The sequence below is a fragment of the Theropithecus gelada genome, chromosome 7a (genome assembly GCF_003255815.1).
Source record: "Theropithecus gelada isolate Dixy chromosome 7a, Tgel_1.0, whole genome shotgun sequence".
NCBI lineage: Eukaryota > Metazoa > Chordata > Mammalia > Primates > Cercopithecidae > Theropithecus > Theropithecus gelada.
The window spans coordinates 5995539-6016112 of NC_037674.1; the positions used below are offsets into that span (position 1 = coordinate 5995539).

General features: G+C 50.0%; 1 protein-coding gene across 1 annotated transcript in view; it reads right to left on the minus strand.

Annotated features, from left to right (window-relative positions):
• Nucleotides 1–11775: 11775 nt before the first annotated feature.
• Nucleotides 11776–20574, minus strand: part of KLF13 (Kruppel like factor 13) — a 50448-nt gene continuing 41649 nt past the window's right edge. The window contains exon 2 of the mRNA XM_025390463.1: nt 11776–17584. Within this exon, the coding sequence (XP_025246248.1) occupies nt 17295–17584 (290 nt within the window). The 3' untranslated portion in view covers nt 11776–17294. The remainder of the gene's footprint in view (nt 17585–20574) is intronic.

The following is a 20574-nucleotide window of genomic DNA, read 5'->3' on the forward strand; positions in this document are numbered from 1 at the left end:
ACTATAGACAAAGCCGCAGAAGTAAAGGCTGAGGAGGATGGTGTTGTGGGACCTAGAGAGAGTGGATAGCAGAGGCCATCCTACTATCACCTTCCATGAAGGGGAGTCAAGACGCAGACCAAAGGTATGGTAGTAAACACAGGGGAGTAAGAGCTAATGTAAAGTTTCAGAGATAACCTGCAGAAGGTTAAAACACTCCTCTAATGTAAACACAGGGGGAGGAGGGAGAAGGTACAGAGGGGAGAGGGGACTGGAGGTAATTATAGTTGATGCTTGAACAACACAGGGGTTGGGACCATTGATCCCCTCCCCCATGAAGTCAAGAATCCCCATAAAACTTTTGACTCCTCAAACATTTAACTACTGATAGCTTGTTGACCGGAAGAAGCCTTGCCGATCACATAAACAGTTAATTAACACATCTTTTGTATGTGAGATATATTATATTCTGCATTCTTACAATACAGTAAGCTAGAGAAAAGAAAATGTTATTAAGAAAATATAAGAAAGAGAAAATATATTTAGTATTCATTAAGTGGAAGTGGATCATTATAAAGGTGTTCATTCTCATTGTCTTCATGCTGAGTAGGCTGAGGAGGAGGAGGAAGAGGAGAAGATGGTCTTGCTGTCTCGGGGTGGCAGAGGCAGGAGAAAATTTACATAGAAGTGGACCCACACAGTTCAAACTTGTGTTGTTGAAGGGTCAACGGTATTCATCTTTCATATTAGGAAGCCAGTATATTTTGTCAAATACTCATAAATCACAAAGTAGGAGGACAAGTATTTTATTGAAGCTGAAGGGAATAACGACAAAAACAAATTAAAAACAGAAGCGATAAAGTTTAGTCCCAAGGTGGTAGAACTGGTGTGTGTGTGGGGGGATGGGTAAAGAGACATTCTATCATTCGTTTTTTGTTTTTTGTTTTTGGTATTTTTTAACCTTGTTCATATGTATGATTAGAATTCCTGAATTTTAAAAACAAAACCAACAGTCAAATTACTTCCAAAGTCCTTGAACATCATGACTCAATACTCCATAAAATAAACATATTTTACTGTTCCTTTTTCTTTTTCTTTCTTTTTTTTTTTGAGACAGAGTTTCGCTCTTGTCGCCCAGCTTGAAATCTTGCCTCACCACAACCTCCACCTCCCGGGTTCAAGTGATTCTCCTGCCTCAGCCTCCTGAGTAGCTGGGAGGGATTACAGCCATGCACCACCATACCTGGCTAATTTTGTATTTTCAGTAGAGACGGGGTTTCTCCATGCTAGTCAGGCTGGTCTCGAACTCCTGACCTCAGGTGATCTGCCCGCCTTGTCCTCCCAAAGTGCTGGGATTACAGGTATGAGCCACCATGCCCAGCCTTACTGTTTCATTTTTTAAATCATTTTCACTGGCACTTTCTCAGTTTTACAACTGTCAGCAACTGTATACAGAGTATGCATTCTTTACCTAGACATGAAGGGAAAACAAACAAAAACAGTTTCTAATGCTTTCCTAAAGGGACAGTGCCAGCTGATAAGAAGAGTAATAACCACCCAGCCCCATCATGTTCAGGCACTTCCAGGTACCAGGGCAGATGACTTCGACTCCTTCCTGACTCGAGGCAGCATCCTTACCTAGTCTCAGATCAATGAAACCTGCTCTTGTTTTAAAGGCCTCGCAGCAGGGAGCTCAGCCTGTCTCCTCTCCAGCTGAAGCAGTTCTATTTTTATTCCACGCTGTCGATGGCTCGTGTCCAAGCCAGTGGCTGTGCTCCAGGTGCCAGACTCCCTGGCAGCACCCCTATTATGGGACAAAGCTCTGCCTGCTCCAGACAGCAGCCTGGCCACAGCCTGATCACAGGCTAGTCACAGCCCTGTCACAGACATCTGTGCACACTTCAATCTGCCCATTGTGGGGACAGCCTGCAGGCCTGCCTGAACCTGGCCAAGCCCCGATAACAGGCAGGAACCACATCTGTGAACCAGGTCACAGATTGTCAGATTGTCAAACATTTCACACCTAAAGTGAATACGGAGAAAGGAAAAACAAGCCTCACTTTTCCCACCGCCCAGTTCTAGTACAGGCAGACCTCAGGATATTGTGGGTTTGGTTCCAGACCACTGCAATCAGCAAATATCACAATAAAGAGAGTCAAACACATTTTCTGGTTTCCCAGTGCATATAAAAGTTATGTTTAAACTATACTGTAGCCTATTAAGTGTGCAATAGCTTTCTGTCTGTAAAAGCAATGTACATACCTTAATTTAAAAATACTTTTTGCTAACAAATGCTAACAATCATCTAAGCCTTCAGCAAGTTTTGGTCTTTTTCCTGCTGAAAGGTCTTGATTCAATGTTGATGGTTGCAGACTGATCAGGGTGGTGGTTGCTGAGGGTTGGGGTGGCTGTGGCAATTCCTTCAAATAAGACAACAATGAAGTTTGCCACACCAATGGACTAGTCTTTTAGTGATGGACTTCTCCGTAGTGTGCAATGCTGATAGCATTTTACCCATGGTAAAACTTCCTCCGAAATTGGAGTCCGTCCTCTCAAACCCTGACACTGCTTTATCAACTAAGTTTATGGAATAGTCTAAATCCTTTGTTGTCATTTCAACAATGTTCACAGCGTCTTCACAAGGAGTAGATTCCATCTCAAGAAACCACTGTTTTTCCTCATCCATAAGAAGCAACTCCTCATTCATTCAAGTTTCATCAGAAAGGAGTCTCAAAGTGGGCTTCAAAATATTCAGTAAGCATGCTGTAAATAGGTGTGCTGTCCTCCAGGCTTTGTTCTTCCACTTCTAGAGCGTAGGCAGAGTAGATTTAGCGTATTTTTAATGGTCCCAGGATTTTCCGAGTGGTAAATGAGCGCTGGTTTTAACTTAAAGTCATCAACTGCCTTAGCCTCTAACAAGAGAGCCAGCCTGTCCTTTAAAGCCAGCCATTGACTTATCTCTAGCTTTGAAAGTCCTAGATGGGATCTTCCTCAAATAGAAGTCAGTTTCATTTACACTGAAAATCTGCTGTGTAGTGAAGCCACCTTCAGCAATGATCTTGGCGAAGATCTTCTGGATAACGTGCCGCAGCTTCTGTAGCAGCACTTGCTGCTTCGCCTTGCACTTTTATGTTGTGCAGATGCCCTCTTTCTTTTTTCTTTTTTTTAAGATGGAGTTTCACTCTTGTTGCCTAAGGTGGAGTGCAATGGTGCAACCTCTGCCTCCCAGGTTCAAGCAATTCTCCTGCTTCAGCCTCTCAAGTAGCTGGGATTACAGGTGCACACCACCACGCCTGGCTAATTTTTTGTATTTTTAGTAGAAATGGGGTTTCACCGTGTCAGCCAGGCTGGTCTCGAACTCCTGACCTCAGGTGGTCCGCCTGCCTCAGCCTCCCAAAATGCTGGGATTACAGGCTTGAGCCACTGCGCCCAGCCTAATACCTTCTTTCTTTAAACCTCATGAACAAACCTCTGCCAGCTTCCAACTTTTCTTCTGTAGCTTCGTAGCTTCTCTTAGCCTTTGTAGAATTGAAAGAAAGTTAGGGACCTTGCTCTGAATTAGGCTTTGACTAAAGGGAATGTTGTGGCTGGTTTGATCTTCTATCCAAGCCACTGAAACTTTCTCCATATCAGCAATAAGCCCATTTCACTTTTGTATCATTCATGTGTTCACTGGAGTAGCCCTTTTAAAAGTTTCTTTGAGAACATTTCCTTTGCATTCGCCATGTGGTTAACTACTTGGCACAAGGTGCCTAGCTTTCAGCCTACCTCACCTTTTGAAGCTTCCTCGCATGGCTTCCTAAGCTTAACTATTTCTAGCTTTTGATTTAAAGTGAGAGACCTCTGACTCCTCCTTTCACTTGAACACTTAGAGGCAATTGTAGGGTTATTAATTGGCCTAATTTCAATATTGTGTCTCAGGGAATAGGGAGGCCTGAGGAGAGAGGGAGAGACAGGGAAAGGCAGGTTGATGGAGCAGTGAGAACACACACATTTATCAATTAAATTTGCCACCTTATATGGAAGTGGTTCGTGGCACTCCAATTATAAGAGTAACATCAAAGATCACTGATCACAGATCACCATAACAGATGTAATAATAATAAAAATGTTTGAAATATTTTGAGAAATACCAAAATGTGACCAAGACACAAAGTGAGCATGTGCTGTTGGAAAAATTGCACCGATAGACTTGCTCAAGGTAGATTTGGCACAAATCTTCAATTTCTAAAAAACACAATATTTGCAAAGTGCAATAAAATGGTGTGCACTAGAACAAGAAATACCTGTAAATCCTAAATAAATCTAATGTTGCAACCCCCTTGGGCCCCTCTCAGTCATCTTGTCCTGACTTTGGGATTAACCTTCATCATGTGGTTTCATACTCTTGGTCTATAGATACTCATCAGTTCAGGCTGCTAAAACTAATTACTATAGACTGGATGACTTAAACAACAAACATTTACTTTTCATAGTTCTAGAGGCAGGGAAGTCCAAGATCAAGGTGCCAACAGATCCAGTGTCTGGTGAGGGCTCTCCTCCTTGTTTGCAGATGGCCACCACCTCCTTGTATCCTCATATGGCTGAGAGAGAGATCATCCCTCTCACATCTCTTCTTGTGAAGGCATCAATCCCATTCATGAGGATTATGAAATCATGAGATCCACCCTCATGGTCTAATCACCTCCCAAAGGCCTCACCTCCTAATGCCATCCTATTGAGGGTTAGAATTTAACATGTGAGTTTGGCAGGGACACAAACATTCAGTCCATAGTAGGTATGGATGCATGAGCAGCACATGGCATTGCTTGGTGTGTTTGGTGCTCCTTTAGCTGTTTGCTTTTGTGGTGCAGCATTGTTTTTGGTGACTTTGGGATGACACCCTCAGTTCTACATCATCCCTTTGCACCAATGTGTGGTCAGCCATTGGGCGTGTCTGTCCTTGTGTGGACATGTAGAGGGCATTTGGGGTGTGTCCAAAAGTATGGTCATGAATGTTGGTGGACATCTTTTGGGGGATGGAGTGGGGACACACTGCACCAGCTTACCTTTGGCAAGCTCTTAGCCTCACAAAAGTGCTATTGTGAGTTTTAATGACAAAAGTGATACCTGAGTAGTTTTGAGAATTTAGAGAGCACACAAAAATAAGTAAATAAAAGTCCTCTGTTGTCTTCTACCTAAAGGTAACAATTGCTTGAGTTTGTTCTGTCTCTTACCTGTCCTTATGTTTTTGAGAAGGAGCCTCACTCTGTCGCCCAGGGTGGAGTGCAGTGGCGCGATCTCGGCTCACTGCAACCTCCGTCTCCCGGGTTCAAGCCGTTCTCCTGCCTCAGCCTCCTGAGTAACTGGGATTACAGGCACCACCACCACACCCGACTAATTTTTGTATTTTTAGGAGAGACGGGGTTTCACCATGTTGGCCAGCCGGGTCTTGAGCTCCTGAGCTCAGAGGATCTTCCCACCTCAGACTTCCAAAGTGCTGGGATTACAGGCATGAGCCACCTCACCTGGCCTACCTACCCTTTTTCTATGCATTTAAACATGTAAACACAATATAGCTATAGAGAAAATTTTTTTAAATAAATCATGATCATACTTCCGTACTGTTTTGCAACCTACCTCTTTCACTTAATAATAGATTGGGTATTGGTGATTATGGAGGTTATGTGGTTCATTGAATTGATCTCGTATTCCTGGACATTTAAGCTATTTGAAACATCTTGGTATTTTTAACAGATAACTTTCTTTTAATGTTGTTCTTATGTGATATTCGCTGCATTCACAAGAACATATGCAATGAAAGTGTAAGTGCGGCCCTGTCCTCAGCACTAGGCTGCTCGTCATCGCTGACACTCCTGTGTGTGCCTCTCCTGGCCCCGTGGCCCTCACTGCAGAGGCACATGTTCTCTCGGAGTTAGAAGTTGTGTTTCCATTGTAATCCGGGTTCTGCAAACTAGCAGCTGGTCTTCCCAAAGTGGAAGGTTCATGTACAAAGTCCACTGGGCCATGGTGGGAGAGCACTGCAGAGCCCGGGAAGGAGGCCATCCTCCCTGCTCTGAGCGTGTCCAGCCCCCACAGGCCAACAGTCAATCTCAGGAAACCCACCAGAGTGTGTTTATGGTGAAAAGACCAGGAGACAGATAAGAGACAAGGAGTAGCTGTGTTCAGGGTAAGCAGGTAATAACCACTTTCCCAAAATACAATCCGTCAGTGACCCTTGTGTCGCTGGTGTTGAGATGAGGACTCCTCTTAGGCGGTCCAGAGGAAGTCTGCTAATTACGCAGGCCATCTTGATATTTACTGTCAATTCTCCCTGGTCCCCTGGCGAATTCATAAGTAAATGATTACCCAATTGTGAGGTTGGGAATGGAAGACATTATGATGGAGTCAAGAATGAGCCCTGGAGCTGGGGTCAGGACACCCAGACTGAGCTCCTCAGGCCTATCATGTGTTTGCAAATAAGGGCAACGCCCATCACCACTTTGTACTCTCTGTCTCTAAGTTCCAAGAGGTCTGAGTGAGTGGATGTGATATCTACACACATTGGCACCCTGGGCACGGGAAGTCACAGCTATGCAGGAGAAAAGGCTTTGCCTGGTTCCTTGGCGGGCCCTAAAGGGAGGTCTGAACCTCACAGTGACTGGGACTGGGCCCCTTGAGGGCAGCTTGCTCGTCTTCTTAGAGGACATTGCATTGGACACACGAGGCTGCCAGGTGCAGGCACACAGACTGGCCAGTGTTCAGGCCTCAGAAATGCAGCAGCCAGAAAAATGCTAAGTCACCAGCCCTGTGTCATGGGGCCCGCCAGTCTTCTGGGCCTGTCCCACAATGCCACAGAATAGACAAAGGTACCCCTAGACAGGTTAGAAGCCTTTAGAACTCAGAGCTTAAGGCCGGGCGCGGTGGCTCAAGCCTGTAATCCCAGCACTTTGGGAGGCCGAGACGGGCGGATCACGAAGTCAGGAGATCGAGACCATCCTGGCTAACACGGTGAAACCCCGTCTCTACTAAGAAATACAAAAAATAGCCGGGCGAGGTGGCGGGCGCCTGTAGTCCCAGCTACTCGGGAGGCTGAGGCCGGAGAATGGCGTGAACCCGGGAGGCGGAGCTTGCAGTGAGCTGAGATCCGGCCACTGCACTCCAGCCTGGGCGACAGAGCGAGACTCCATCTCAAAAAAAAAAAAAAAAAAAAAAAAAAAAAGAACTCAGAGCTTAAAAGGCAGCTGTGGCTGGTGGTCCAATCAGACCAGGATCCCTCCGTGACTTTTGCCAGCTGTGTGACCTTGAGAAGACCACTTGACCCCTCTGAGCCTCGTACCCTCTGCAGCCCTAAGTTGGGACTACTCACACCTCCCTCTGAGAGTGCTCAGAGGGCACAGCTCAGCAAGCAAGCACCTGGCCCAGGACCCGGCCAAGTGGCTGCTGCCTGGGAGGCATCTGGGACAGGGAGTGCCGTGTGAGACAGCCTTCCTCGGTGTCCCCGGTCGGTCCCGGTCTCCATCCACAGGGATCATTTCTCAGTGGCATGTGAGAGTGGAGGCCTGGCCTGGGGGCCTGAGTATCTGGCATGGGCACAGTTCCCAGCATCTGACGTCTCACAGCCCACTGTGAACTTCACCATGACCCTACACAGACCATGCCAAGCTTGCTTCCCAGGTGAAGGCAAGGCTTAGGGAAAGACTTCTTCCCACAGCTGCGTGGCAGGTTGCCCAGAGCGGAGACACCAGACCTTTCTCCAACACTGTGTTGTGTGGTCACCGCCCTGAGCAACGGCTGTGCAGGCAGCAGCAGGTGAGCTGGGGTGCAGGCCTTCAAGAACTGATCGGCTTTTAAGAACTGTAGTGAAGTGACAATTATTTTGATTATTACTCCTACTTTTTAAAGCTGAATAATTGATGGGGAATACTATGAAGGACAACAAAACACAGGTGGAAGAGATACTCAGTCCAGTTTAATTCAACTATGTTTTGTGGCCCTTGCTAGGGCCGTGGAGAGTGGGATGCAGGTTCCTTCCACTATGCAGGAGTTCATCAAGCCCTGCAGCCTAAGCCGCCACTTTGCTCTCCCCAGCCCAGGGGAGTGCAGGAAGGACATGAAGGCTGGGACGGATGGGGGGCTCATCCTGGACTAGCTGGGGGTTGGGGGCAGCCTAATGTGCAGCCACATCTCAGCCTCACAGGGTAATCACAGAGGCCGTTATAAGAGGGAGGTCAGGAGATCAGAGAGGAGATGCTGCTTTGCTGGATTTGAAGATAGGGGAGGAGGGCACAAGCCAAGGAATGTAGGTGGCCTTTACAAGCTGGAAAGGAAAACAGACTCCAGAAGGAAGCAGCCCTGATGACACCTGGATTTTAGCCCTGTAAGACTTGTTTTGCACTTCTGACCTCCAGAGCTATAAGAGAATAAAAAGAATAAACTTGTGTTGCTTTAAGCCACTGCTTATGGTAATTTGTTACAGCAGCAACAGGCAATTCTTTTTTTTTTTTTTTTTTTGAGACAGTCTTGCACTGTTGCCCAGGCTGGGAGGGCAATGGCACGATCTCACCTCACTGCAACCTCCGGCTCCTGGGTTCAAGCCATTCTCCTGCCTCAGCCTCCCGAGTAGCTGGGATTACAGGCGCCCACCCCCACGCCCGGCTAATTTTTGTATTTTTACTGGAGATGGGGTTTCATGATGTTAGCCAGGCTGGTTTCGAACTCCTGATCTCATGATCTGCCTGCCTTGGCCTCCCAAAGTGCTGGGATTACAGGCATAAGCCACTGCGCCCGGCCAGCAACTGGCAATTAATACAGACCTTGTGTTTCCAACACTGTCTTCTGTTCAAACCTGCCTGTCCTATGTACCATCGGAATGCTGGTCTCTGACGCGTAACAGTGCAGGAAAGTTGGTGCAGAGATAGCAGCCCTACCAGGAGTAGCCGCGTGTCTTTACTGCTTTCCACACAGAAGACCTTTCAGGAATGGTGCTAATGGCAGGAATTTTATCATGGCCTAGATGAGGTTTGATTGGGGGTGACTGAGCCACCCATGTCCCCAGAATAAGCTACACATTGCCTTATCTGTTATTCAAGGCCTTCTGCAGCCAAACCCAATCCAGAAAAGGCTAGTCCACACCCCAACACGACCGACAAGGCTAGGAGCAAGTGTCAGAGGGTCTTGATGATTACACCCCAGTGAGTTCCCTTGGAAAATACTGTGGCCCTTCCTCTGAACGCTAACCAGGCCCCCTTCCAGAACACCAGTCCCTTCAACACCAGTCCCTTCATGGAATTCCTGGCAAGCAGTGTTTCAGCTCCTGCTTGAATGCCTCCAGTGACAGGGTGCTCACTGCCTACAGGCCAGCACCAAGGGATGGGAAGTCCTTCTTTATTTATTTGTTTACTTGTTTTTGAGACAGAGTTTCGCTCTTGTTGCGCAGGCTGAAGTGCAGTAGCGTGATCTCGGCTCACTGCAACCTCCACCTCCTGGGTTCAAACGATTCTCCTGCCTCAGTCTCCCGAGCAGCTGGGACTATAGGAACATGCCACATTTTTGAATTTTTAGTAGAGACAGGGTTTCTCCATGTTGGTCAGGCTGGTCTTGAACTCGAACTCCTGACCTCAGGTGATCCGCCTGCCTTGGCCTCCCAAAGTGCTGGGATTACAGGCGTGAACCACCGCGCCAGGCCGGAAGTCCTTCTTTACAGGGGCAGATGTCACTGTGAGCCTTCGCCAGGCTCTGCCCTCTTGGGGAGTGCACCCCCGCCCTCCACCAGATGCTTCTCCTCACCTGGTCACTATGCAGCCAGACACAGCACTTCACCTAACTGCCACAAACTGACTTCTAATCCAAGTCTTGAGAAATATGGAAAAAGGGTCAGAGCCAGGAGTGTCCTGAGGCTGACCCCTCAGGCCTGCCTCCAGGATGCTGTCATCTCTGACACGATCTGTCAGCCACAGACCCTCTCTGCCACCCAAAACTGCTTTGTGACCTGGTCCAAAAAGGAAGTGTGAGAAGAAAATGTGCTATGCGCATACCACAGACACTCATACATTTGTTCTTCGAACGCCAGGAAAATCTATTGCTTGCTTTTTTTCTCCCTCTTACATTACTGGGGGCCTCTGAAGGCCTTAGGAGACCCCTCACTCCTGGGACGGGGGCTCCATGAATGGTGGGGACCCCAGTCTTCTGGAAAGAAACCCCATGAGGGGTTTCAAATCTTGGCAGTGACATCATAACTGACAGGCTTTTTTTTTTTTTTTCTGTCAATATTTTTTAAGCATCTGGGATCCTCTCGACACAAACCTATTTCTGGAAGCGGATCCACCCTGCAGTTGCTGCTATCTGGAGAAGTTCCTGAGCAATAAATGGCTCTGAGAAGGCGGAACAGTGGCTGTCCCGGGAAAATACTCCAACCAAGAACGGGCTCCAAATGTCTCCGTACCAAAAAGACTTTTGTTTGAAAAATGTGTGCTTGTTTTTATGACTGTTCAGCGTGTGCCTGGGTGCATTCATTTCACGCCTCCCTGCCCCCACTCTGATACAGAAAACAAACGTTCATCAGGCGATGCCAGCTGGTGTCGGGGGAGCTTCGGGAAAACCCACGTCTGATCAGCTGCAATGCCTGCATTTGTTAGTAACACTTCACATTTTGTGGTGGTTTTCATTTACCCCATGAGCCGGTCATCACAGGCCGGGTATGGTGGCTCAATCCTGTAATCCCAGCACTTTGGGAGGCCGAGCAGGTGGATCACCTGAGGTCCAGAGTTCGAGACCAGCCTGGCCGATATGGCGAAGCCTCGTTTCTACTGAAAATACAAGTATTATCTGGGCATGGTGGCAGACATCTGTAATCCCAGCTACTCAGGAAGCTGAGGCAGGAGAATTGCTTGAACCTGGGAGGCAGAGGTTGCAGTGAGCTGAGACTGCACCACCGCACTCCAGCCTCGGCGACAGTGAAGAGTGGGGCTACACAGCGAGACTCCGTCTCAAAAAAAACAAAACAAAACAGGTAATCATGTACAAACAGCGTACGGCCCAGACGCAGCGCTGGTCTACCCCTGGGTGACCCTGAGATGTGGCTGCACCAGCACCTCCCTTCCACATGCTGTAGCTAGAACAGGGTTCAGGCCAGACCTCCACCCCAGCAGCCACCTCCTCCACTCGCTGCAGGCTTCCAATTGCCTCTGATGAGGACATCATCTGCCCTGGGGGCAGCCAGGGGCAGTTAGTGTTCCTTGGGGACTTCAACAGGCTCTGCTATCAACACCTGCCTTCCTACTCCCCAGACTCCTAGGGCCTGGGGACCTGTCCTCGCTGCAGCACACTTTGGGGTCTGTGCCCATAGTAGGTTGTAAGAACTTTGGTAGCTAGAAACAGGTGTGTTTTCTAGACTCCAGGCTGAGGGGTAAGGCGAGCAGGGCACATGGGATTGAAAGAAGTGGTGGCTGCTGCCCAGCCAGGAGAAGGAAGTCCAGGTGTTTTGGGGGGACTCTGAGGGAAAGGCGCTGTGCCCTTTGAGGGAACCTGCCATCGCCACATCCCTTTCTCCTCCATACTCTTTCGGATGGACGGAGGGGTGGGAATGTGATGAGCTGAAATAGCCTCCCATGGGCAGGAGGGGAGCCAGAAGAGCACCCACTCTCTGCAAGAGCTCTTCTGCAAAGCCTTCCTTCCAAAACACGACCCGCCAAGTTCCAGGCAAGCTTCAGTCCGTCCCTCAGTCAATTGCGACTGCTTGATTTTGTCCATTTCAGTTCCCTTCCCATCCCAGAGCCTCTGCAAGACATGCTCTTCAAACAGACTAGCTCCAGCAAATAAAATAATGAATCATAAATTTTATTTCAAAATGTAAACGTCACTAAACATGCATACACGTTAAAACAATAAAATTTACAATTTCGTTAATTTTTCTTTTTGCATAGGACATCATTACAATATAGAATCTATGCCATACAAAATACATACAAAGTTTTATCCGAGCAAGCCAAGGCCAGACTGGGAACTGTACAACTGTAATACTTCACTGTAGTGATCCAGGAAGATGAAACATGGCCTTCAGAATTATGGTGGGTGCTGGTTAAAAAAAAGTTCCTACAGAAAAGAAAAACATGAGCTCCATGGAAATGGTCTTGGACCCTTGGATTCTGCCTTGGGCTTTTGGCAAACGATTCCAGAGAAGCTCCACCAATGGCTTTGGATGGGAAAGGGTTGCCTGTGCGGGCCTGAGGCAGCTGAGGCCCGGAAGCATGCACCCAACACATGCACACAAGCAATTCCCAGTCACCAAGGAACCACCGCAAGCCCCAAACCCGACAATGACAATGCATAGTTGCTCAGTAGTGCCTCCTTCCTGCTGAGGCCGACCAGCCCCAGAGGCCCCAGCACTCGGTACCAGGGGTGGAGCCCGCACAGACACTGGGGCTGATGGGCCCGCGGGGTGTCTAGAGCCACATGGGAGGTGGCCCTTGCTCCTCTCGGGGCAGCCAGATACAGGGCGGCTCCTGTGCCGAGTGTGTGGCCTCGCAGGCATTCGGCTCACACACCTGGTTTCCAAATAAGCAGGCGCTGTGGCCTGTCCACAGGCCCTCCAGAAGAGGCCGGAGAAAGCAGGACCCTGAGGCCTTAAGCAAGCTGTTCGCCCCCCACCCCACCCCCGGACTTCCTGCCTCCACCCCCCACCCCCTCTCGGGAATGTGTGACTTGTAGGGTAGGGGAAGCTACTTCTCTCCCATCCAGTTCGTTTTTAAATAAAAGTAGTAAAGTTTTAAAGCTGTATGAGAAAGAGAGAGGCAGGGCAGGGCCAGGTAGCCGCACTGCAAGTCCGAAATCCGTAGAAACCAAGCGCGGCCCCTCTTCCCTCATGGACACCGGGCTCCCGTCTCCGGCTGAATTCAACTCTTCTGATGCTGAGGGACACGACGGCAGGCAGGCGGCGGCACCTCGCCCTAAAGGGTACTCAGGTGTGTGTCAGTAGTAAGCTGGACTGTGCATCCAAGTTCTGGTACAAAGGTCTCTGGAATGTGTCTCAGACAAGTCTTCAGAGCCTCAGAATCAGGAAAATTAGTAATAGGACCTGGTTCTCCCTGGGGTAATCCTGATTTCAAAAACCATCAGCCCACGCCTCAGATTTTAGCTTTGGAAAATATGGTGACCAGAATTGTATATGGAAACAGTCAGCAAAAGATGTGGATAACCTACAAAGCGTTTCTTACCGGTTGTGATGTGACCAACACATCACACCCTTTAAACCTTCTAGCACTGTGTCTTTGACTAAATGACCTTTTTTAAATGGGGGAAAGAAAATCAGTGACACCTGTCAGAGGTCAAAATAGTCAGGTAGCCCTGTAAACACAGCCACAACCAGAAGTGGAGAAACAAGGCCACACTATTGCTCAGATCACATCTTCCTGTTGGGTGGCACCCCTGCCCAGCTGAGATCCTGAATGGGTCCCTAGGGAGTACCAGGGCCCTGTGCAGTCCATCTTAGCATTTGCTTCTGGCAAGAAAGAGGATGGTCTTCTGGACACACCAGGTCAGGAGACAGAAGACTTGAGGTCAAGTCTTGAGGCAGAGTGGCCAGCCCTCTCTGCCCATCCCCACCTCTGAATCACCCCTCACTGGTCTGAGCTGTGTTCAGGGTGCAGCAAGGCCTGGGATCGCCATTGCCTCAGATCTTTGTACCTGGAGGCTGCACCATGGCGAATCCTGCACCTGCCTTGGTGTGGGGCCTGGGAATAAAGTCAGGATTAGGAGTGAGGCCATCTTGCACTCGAGTGTCGTGGGTAGGGGCGCAGCAGGATGCAGGTAGGACACCTCCAGGACCATGTTCCCATCCAGGACATCTCTGCTCGTTCCTACGCAGCACCCTGCAGGACAGGATCCCAGGGCTCTTTGAGGAAAGGGCTGTGTCCATCTGTTTTCCTGTATGGCTGTAGGATCCAGTAGGCATTTGGGGAGCTGACAACCATTCCCCTAATATGGCTGATGTAAAGAGGGGCTTCCTTGTCTGGGACATGAGCAACACCAGCCCCTTGATGGCTGAGCCCCAAATCAATTTTAGGCCTTTTATAGGGGAACTCTCCCTTCACTCAGGCAAACTTCATTCTGAGATCTCTGCCCCTATGGACCACTAGAACTGAAGTCCCAGAATAAGGGTTTGAGTTTTCACTATTATTTATATGAGTCCTATGGGTTCCTCAACCCCACCAAAACTGGCAAGCATGGCCATAAACCACAAAAATGGAAGACCCTGAAATAGATGCAGTCTGGGAAAACATTCTGCGTGTTTGAAGAAAATGAAGGCTGTTTCAGGAGGGTCCGCCTTGTGTGCCCACTTCAGTGGAGGCAGCGTTCCAAGGCCCACCACCCTCTTCCACAGGAATCCCTCACTTCATGATGAGATGGACATCTGCCCTTGAGGACCCCTGTGAACTGTGCCTGAGATTCATGGGTTTCTCCCCGCCCTTCAAGTGAGATGAGTTTAAAACCCCAGATGATCCAGGAGGGTCTGGCCAGGAGTACCCAGCAGGATTTCTCTCCTGGTGCCCTACCCGCCCCCATTTCCCAGTCCAGGCCGGGGCCTAAGGACCACACCCTGCCATTAAATGAGAACCACTTTGGGAAAGAAGACACACTCTTAAGCCAAAAATAGCCAATGCCTGCATATTTCTGTTTTAAGGCAATGTTACCCTTCCATCTATCAGACGGAACAGCCCTGGGTCATTTAAAGGAAAAATTAAATTAAGTGCTCTCTTTGGAAACAGCCAACACCCGCTTCCCTCCCCCACCCCCCGCCCTGCTCTAAAACAAACCAGCTCTTCTTTTTATTCCAAGATGACTAGGTTTAGAGTCCTATCTTTTCCTTCCTATGTGCAGACAGATGTGGAGCTAGAAAATCTCCTTCCATGACACCCTGGGCAGATCACAAGGACGCCTGACCGCTCCCTGGAGAGCGCTTTGCCAGCCTCCCAGGGATGGGCCGTTCCCTCTCCCTGCCTTGGGGAACGGTGGACAGTGAGTGCACCAAAGGACTTTGGAATAAAATTCCTGAACCTGGAATGTGAATTCCTGAGACATAAAATGTAGTCAGAGTGTGGCTTTCTCTGCCTCACACGAAAACAACTTTGGGAGGGACCTCACTTTGGAACTGGGCATGAAGATCTTTGCACCACAAGCACCCAGGGCTCTCTTCTGTCAAGGTCCCTACCGAATATTCCACTCTCTCTCCCAGACCCGACGCAAGCAGGGCTGTCAGGCAACCAGCATGGCAGCCAGAGTGGCCAGTTCCGCATCCAACCAGTGTGGGGGTGACCCTCTCCCTGCCAGTTCTCACCGCAGCAGAAACAATGCTACTGCCCAATTTAGGGCCCATCGTTCTACCTAGAAAACACTACCACGCTGTCGGCCACTCCCCGCTGGCACACAGTGGTGAGCAGCGGGCACCCGGCGGCATCCTGTGCCTGAGCAGCTGCTGTGGACAGAGGGTACCTGTCCACTCTGGAGCCAGCCACAACAGTGGCCAGCAGCGGTGGGCAGTGGCTAGGCCTGGGTCCCGGGTTTGTGCTGCACCCCATACCATGGTAGGACTGAGTAGAAGCAGGATGGCCACGACCAAGGCACGCTGGGCCCAGGAAGCCCATCTGCGGCCCTCTGAGGTCCCAGAGCCGCTCCTTTGCATCAAAATAGGTACTCATCAAAACAGGTATCTCTGGCAAGACACCCTGAGTCCACCCCAATCCCCCCACCCCCCAACACACACGCGTGTGTGCTCACACACGCACACACACACGCACGCACACACTCTGTCCTGGGCCCTTGTATTTACAGGCCCCAACTCTCAGGAGGAAGGGAAGGTGGTACCTGGGCCACAAGCCTGGGGTCGACACTCCAGCCATCTGCAGAGGAGTTTGCTGGACCACAGCTTGACTGACCCGGCCCAGGGCTCCAATCCCAACCCAGGACCCAGCTCTCTGCTCCTCCTCTCCTGCCAGGAGAAGGCTGGTGATGGGGCACTGGAGCAGCCCCACCAGCTGGGTATGGCCTGGAGCCTCCAGGCAGGACAAGGAGAAGCAGGAGGAAAAGCGAGGAGGAGTCTGGGGACACGGAGAGGCTGGAGGTTTGCTAAGTCTGAGTTGGGGACATGGTGGGTCTGAGAAAAGTGTGGCCCACAACTTTCCATCTGGCATTCCCTGGGGAGGAAATAGAATGCGCGCTCTCCGACAGCATTTCCTGTAACATCCGCGCCACTCCTGAAAAGGTCCAAGTCACAATGTTCCGGTCTCTTGCTACAGAAGTCTCTGTGAAGCACGATGCGCTGCCACAGGCACAGCCGCTCACACAGGCCATCTGACGAGGAGGCCCCATGACCTGCCCATTGTTTCCAACACACGTGCCCATGCGGGAGGACTCCGGAACCGGATGTGCCACCAGGAATTTCTAACATCTTTTTACAAGACCAGAATTCCCCATCAGAGGCCCAGGTATAATAGTGACAGGGTCCTGCGTGCCTTCTGCAGGGACACGGAGAAGCGGAGTCCTGGCAGGTGTGACCCCGGCCCCTGACTCGGAGGTCGGACGGTGCAGTGCTACGCTCAGCCAGGGCTGGCACCTCTGCTTCCAGTGCTCCCTAGCACCGAAGGAGAGGGTTCCCGGAGGCGGGGTGTGAGGCAGGCAGGGTGCAGAGGGCTGAAGGCCCCCTCCACTGTCCCCAAGGTGGAGTGCTCTTCCAGCCGGGGACAGCTTTAAGGCATCCCTCTGCAGGGGCCTGTCTCAGAATCAGCTGCGTTGCAAGCCCGGCCAGGCTTGTTGGGCAGACGCCAGAGGCTGGGTGGGGGGCCGGGCAAGAAAAGGTCAGGCCTGCTGCTTAGGAATCTGCCATGGAGGCACAAACGTCAGTGACCACATCTGCTCCCAACAGACCCACAGGCTGGCCAGCCAGCCAGACGCTGAGCTCCACCAGACTGGCTGGCCTGCTCTGTCCCCAGCGTGTTCCCGAACCTAACAGAAAACTCCAGAGTGCAAATCTATGTACAGAGTAAGGCGGCAGGAAGGGGTGTCCTCACTGACCTCGTGGAACGTGTCCATCCCTGAGAAAGGGGGTTCAACACCGCTGAATCTCAACTTTGTGGGTATATCTGTTGTGCAATTGGTAGGTGGTGTTTTTTGAAATTTTTGTGTTTTTTTTTTTTTTTAACAAATTTACTTTGACACCTGAGGTGAAAAAAATTGTTTTTTCGTGGACTTCACACCAAGTTCTCTCTCTTCTCTCTTATTACAAAAGGAAAGGCCAGGGACTCACGAGGGGGTGGGAGCGGCTGCTCATGGCTGTGGCGGGCTCAGGGCGAGCTGGCCGGGCTGATGGTGGGGCTGCTGGCGTCGGAGCGGCTGTAGTCGCTGAGGGAGCCGGTCCGCGAGCCCCCGCCGCGCCGCTGCAGCATTCCCGGGTGGAAGTTGGCGTGGCGGCGCGCGTGCTTGGTCAGGTGGTCGCTGCGCATGAAGCGCTTCTCGCAGATGGGGCAGCTGAACTTCTTCTCGCCCGTGTGCGTGCGGTAGTGCCGCGCCAGCTCGTCGGAGCGCGCGAACTTCTTGTTGCAGTCCTGCCAGCTGCAGGCGAAGGGCCTCTCACCTGTGGACACAGGGGCAGAGCGTCAGTATCCGCACCTGGCCCCGCTTTCACACCCTCTCTGGGAAAGGACCCGCAACACCCAACACCCCGATCTCTCATCACCCCTTCCATGTGCCCCACCTCCAACGGCTCCTGTGACAAATCCATCAGCGCAGAGATGAAGGTGGCCCCTGCCCTCCCACCCACGCCTGGGATGGAGGCAGAGGACACGGCCTAGGATAAAACAGCATTTCAGGTGCTGAAGCTGCAGGGCCCATGGGTAGGAACCGGTCAGGGCCCCAGGCTCCTGGCAGTGGACCCCCTAAGTACACCACAAAGCAGGCTGCACTACACACCCATGTAGGGCCAGCGGTCTCCAATGCATGGGGGTTGCAGGCCCACGCCCTGGCTTCACAGGCCTCCGGGAGCCCAGCTGCCCATGTTGCTCCATGGGAGCCACACTCTGGACCCCTGCAGGGCAGGAAGGCAATTCCCATTCTGACCCTCCTCAGTCTAGTCTGTAACATGAGAGGGTCAGCCTAGGTGAGTTCCTGGGCCTGGAATTCTACGAACAGTCTGCTGCTCCTTCTCTCACAGAAGTCCCAAAGTGGCCAACCAGGGATGGCTGGCAGAGCAGGAGAATGAGACAGGCTCTTGCATCCCAAGCGTGGTGACATACAAGGGCAGCAGCCCAGAGCACCTCATTAGGGGCCTGTGCAGGTGGGGAGGAGGCAGAACACAGTGGGGTGCAAGGTAATCAAGTTAGGTCTGGATGCTGCTCCCTCCTTTCCATCCCTCACTCAGAGCGGGAAACAGGCCAGCGTTTACCCAGGCAAACTCTTCACACACAAAACTCTCAATCACAAAAATGACATCAACGGCTCAGGAAGAACCAGGCTTGGGGCGGGGGGGGGGGGCCTCTGGCACCCCAGAAAGGAGCCCTTCTGGTATTAGGGGTGGCCGCAGGGCTGCCGTTCCTACCTGGTCACTTCCCCTCTCACCCCCACACAGACCCTAAAGTGACTGCCAGTCATTGAAGCTGATCTACCCATGTTCAACAGAGGAAACCCACTCACCCACCCACCTTAAACACAAGCAGACACCCAGGGATGGCCAGACAGCCAAGGAGAACCAGCAGCATGGAAGAGAAAGGCCAAGCGCAATTCAACCACCAACTCTAGAGGAAAAGAGTGAAGCCAGGAAACAGAAGACAATTTTAGCTTGAAACTTCTGTATTCTCTGAGGAATCTGAGACAAAATTTGATGCAAAAGCAAAGAGGATACAATACAAAGGAAGTTCAGAGGGCAAAAACGGCCGGGCACGGTGGCTCACGCCTATAATCTCAGCACTTTGGGAGGCTGAGGCGGGTGGATCACTTGAGATCAGGGGTTTGAGACCAGCCTGGCCAACATGGTGAAACCCCGTCTCTACTAAAAATACAAAAATTAGCCAGGTGTGGTGGTGTGCGCCTGCAATTCCAGCTACTTGGGAGGCTGAAGCAGGAGAATTACTTGAACCTGGGAGGTGGAAGCTGCAGAGAGTCCAGACTGCATCACTGCACTCTAGCCTGGGCAAGAGAGTGAGGGTCCATCTCCAAAAAAACACACAAAAAAACAATCCAGCAAAACAACAGCATTTAGAAATTGAAAACAGCATTATGTCCATATAAAACCTTCATATAAAAGCTGGAAATACACTCAAAGCAAATATATGAGAAAAAAACAACAAAAAACAGTTCTGGAAAAGATGTGTTCCGTCTCCTGGCACTGCTGAAGCAGGGGCCACGTGTGGGTGCCTTTGTTCTCTTTATTGATTTTACATTTTGAGGGAAAAGGTGTTGGGGGGATTCAAAATCAAGTAGCACCACGATTTCCCAAATACATGACAATTACAATCAAGTGAGAAAACAGAAAATACGGAGAAGAAATTACAAAAGAAATAACAACAGTCTCTGTCAAAGAGTACAAAAAAAAAAAAGAAGAAAAAGAAAAAGGAGACAGGAGACTAACATGAGACAGGCTGCACTGAGGTGGACCAGGTAAGTGAGTTAAGATCTCTGCTGTGAGAAGCTCTGCAATGTCAGAACACTGAGTAAAAACAGGAGCTCTCACAGCTTAATAGAGAGAGGAGGAAGAAACAAACACCAGGTCATCCACAAAGGAACAAGGCTGGGACAGACACCAGACTTTTCCTAAGTCACAGTGGATCCTGAAGACAAAGGAACAGGGTCTTCCAAGTTAATGTCTCACACACTCCAGCTAAAATGAGATAAGACCAAGGAGCTAGGGACATGACTGTATAGTAAAGGGCCACCTCATGACAAGAGCGAGGCAGAGACCTGGGAGGTCACTGGAGCACAGGACCGGGGCTCACGGGGGAAAATTCCAGGAGGAAAGTGAGTTTTGTGCACCACAGAGTACCATCAAAAGGCTGGATACACTTCAGGATACAGTAAAGACACATCACTCTTCTTTGTTTAAAAGAAAAAAGAGGCAATTAGAAACTCCAGGAAAAATAAAAGACATATAAAAAAACTGTGGTTCAAATTAGATGTAAACGAAAATGCCTCATGATTATGGGTCAAGAGCTCCGAGCCAAGCTCGGTTCTAGGGATTTTTCCTGTGCTCTATTATTTATTCTTCACAACTCCATGAGGTGGTGGCAAGAAACATAATCCCAGCACAGGCCCTGCTGATGGAAGCAAACTTTACACAGCTGTGGTCATGCTAACCTTAGCACTAGTTGTCAGTGTTTAGAACCAATCCTATAAACAAAGGCCATACAACTGACCTGTGGGCCCAGCAGAGAACATGGATTTAAGGGAAAAGTCGGAATGCACACAGTGTGCAAAGAACATACCTAAATCAAACACAGAGATTTAAAATTACAAAGATAGTCAAAATAAGTAAAATAATACATCCATCAATTTAGGAAGAGTTGGAGGGGAGGGACAGGAGTGAGGTAAATCCTTAAATTTCATGGCAGGGGGGATAACAGAGAATATCTAAAT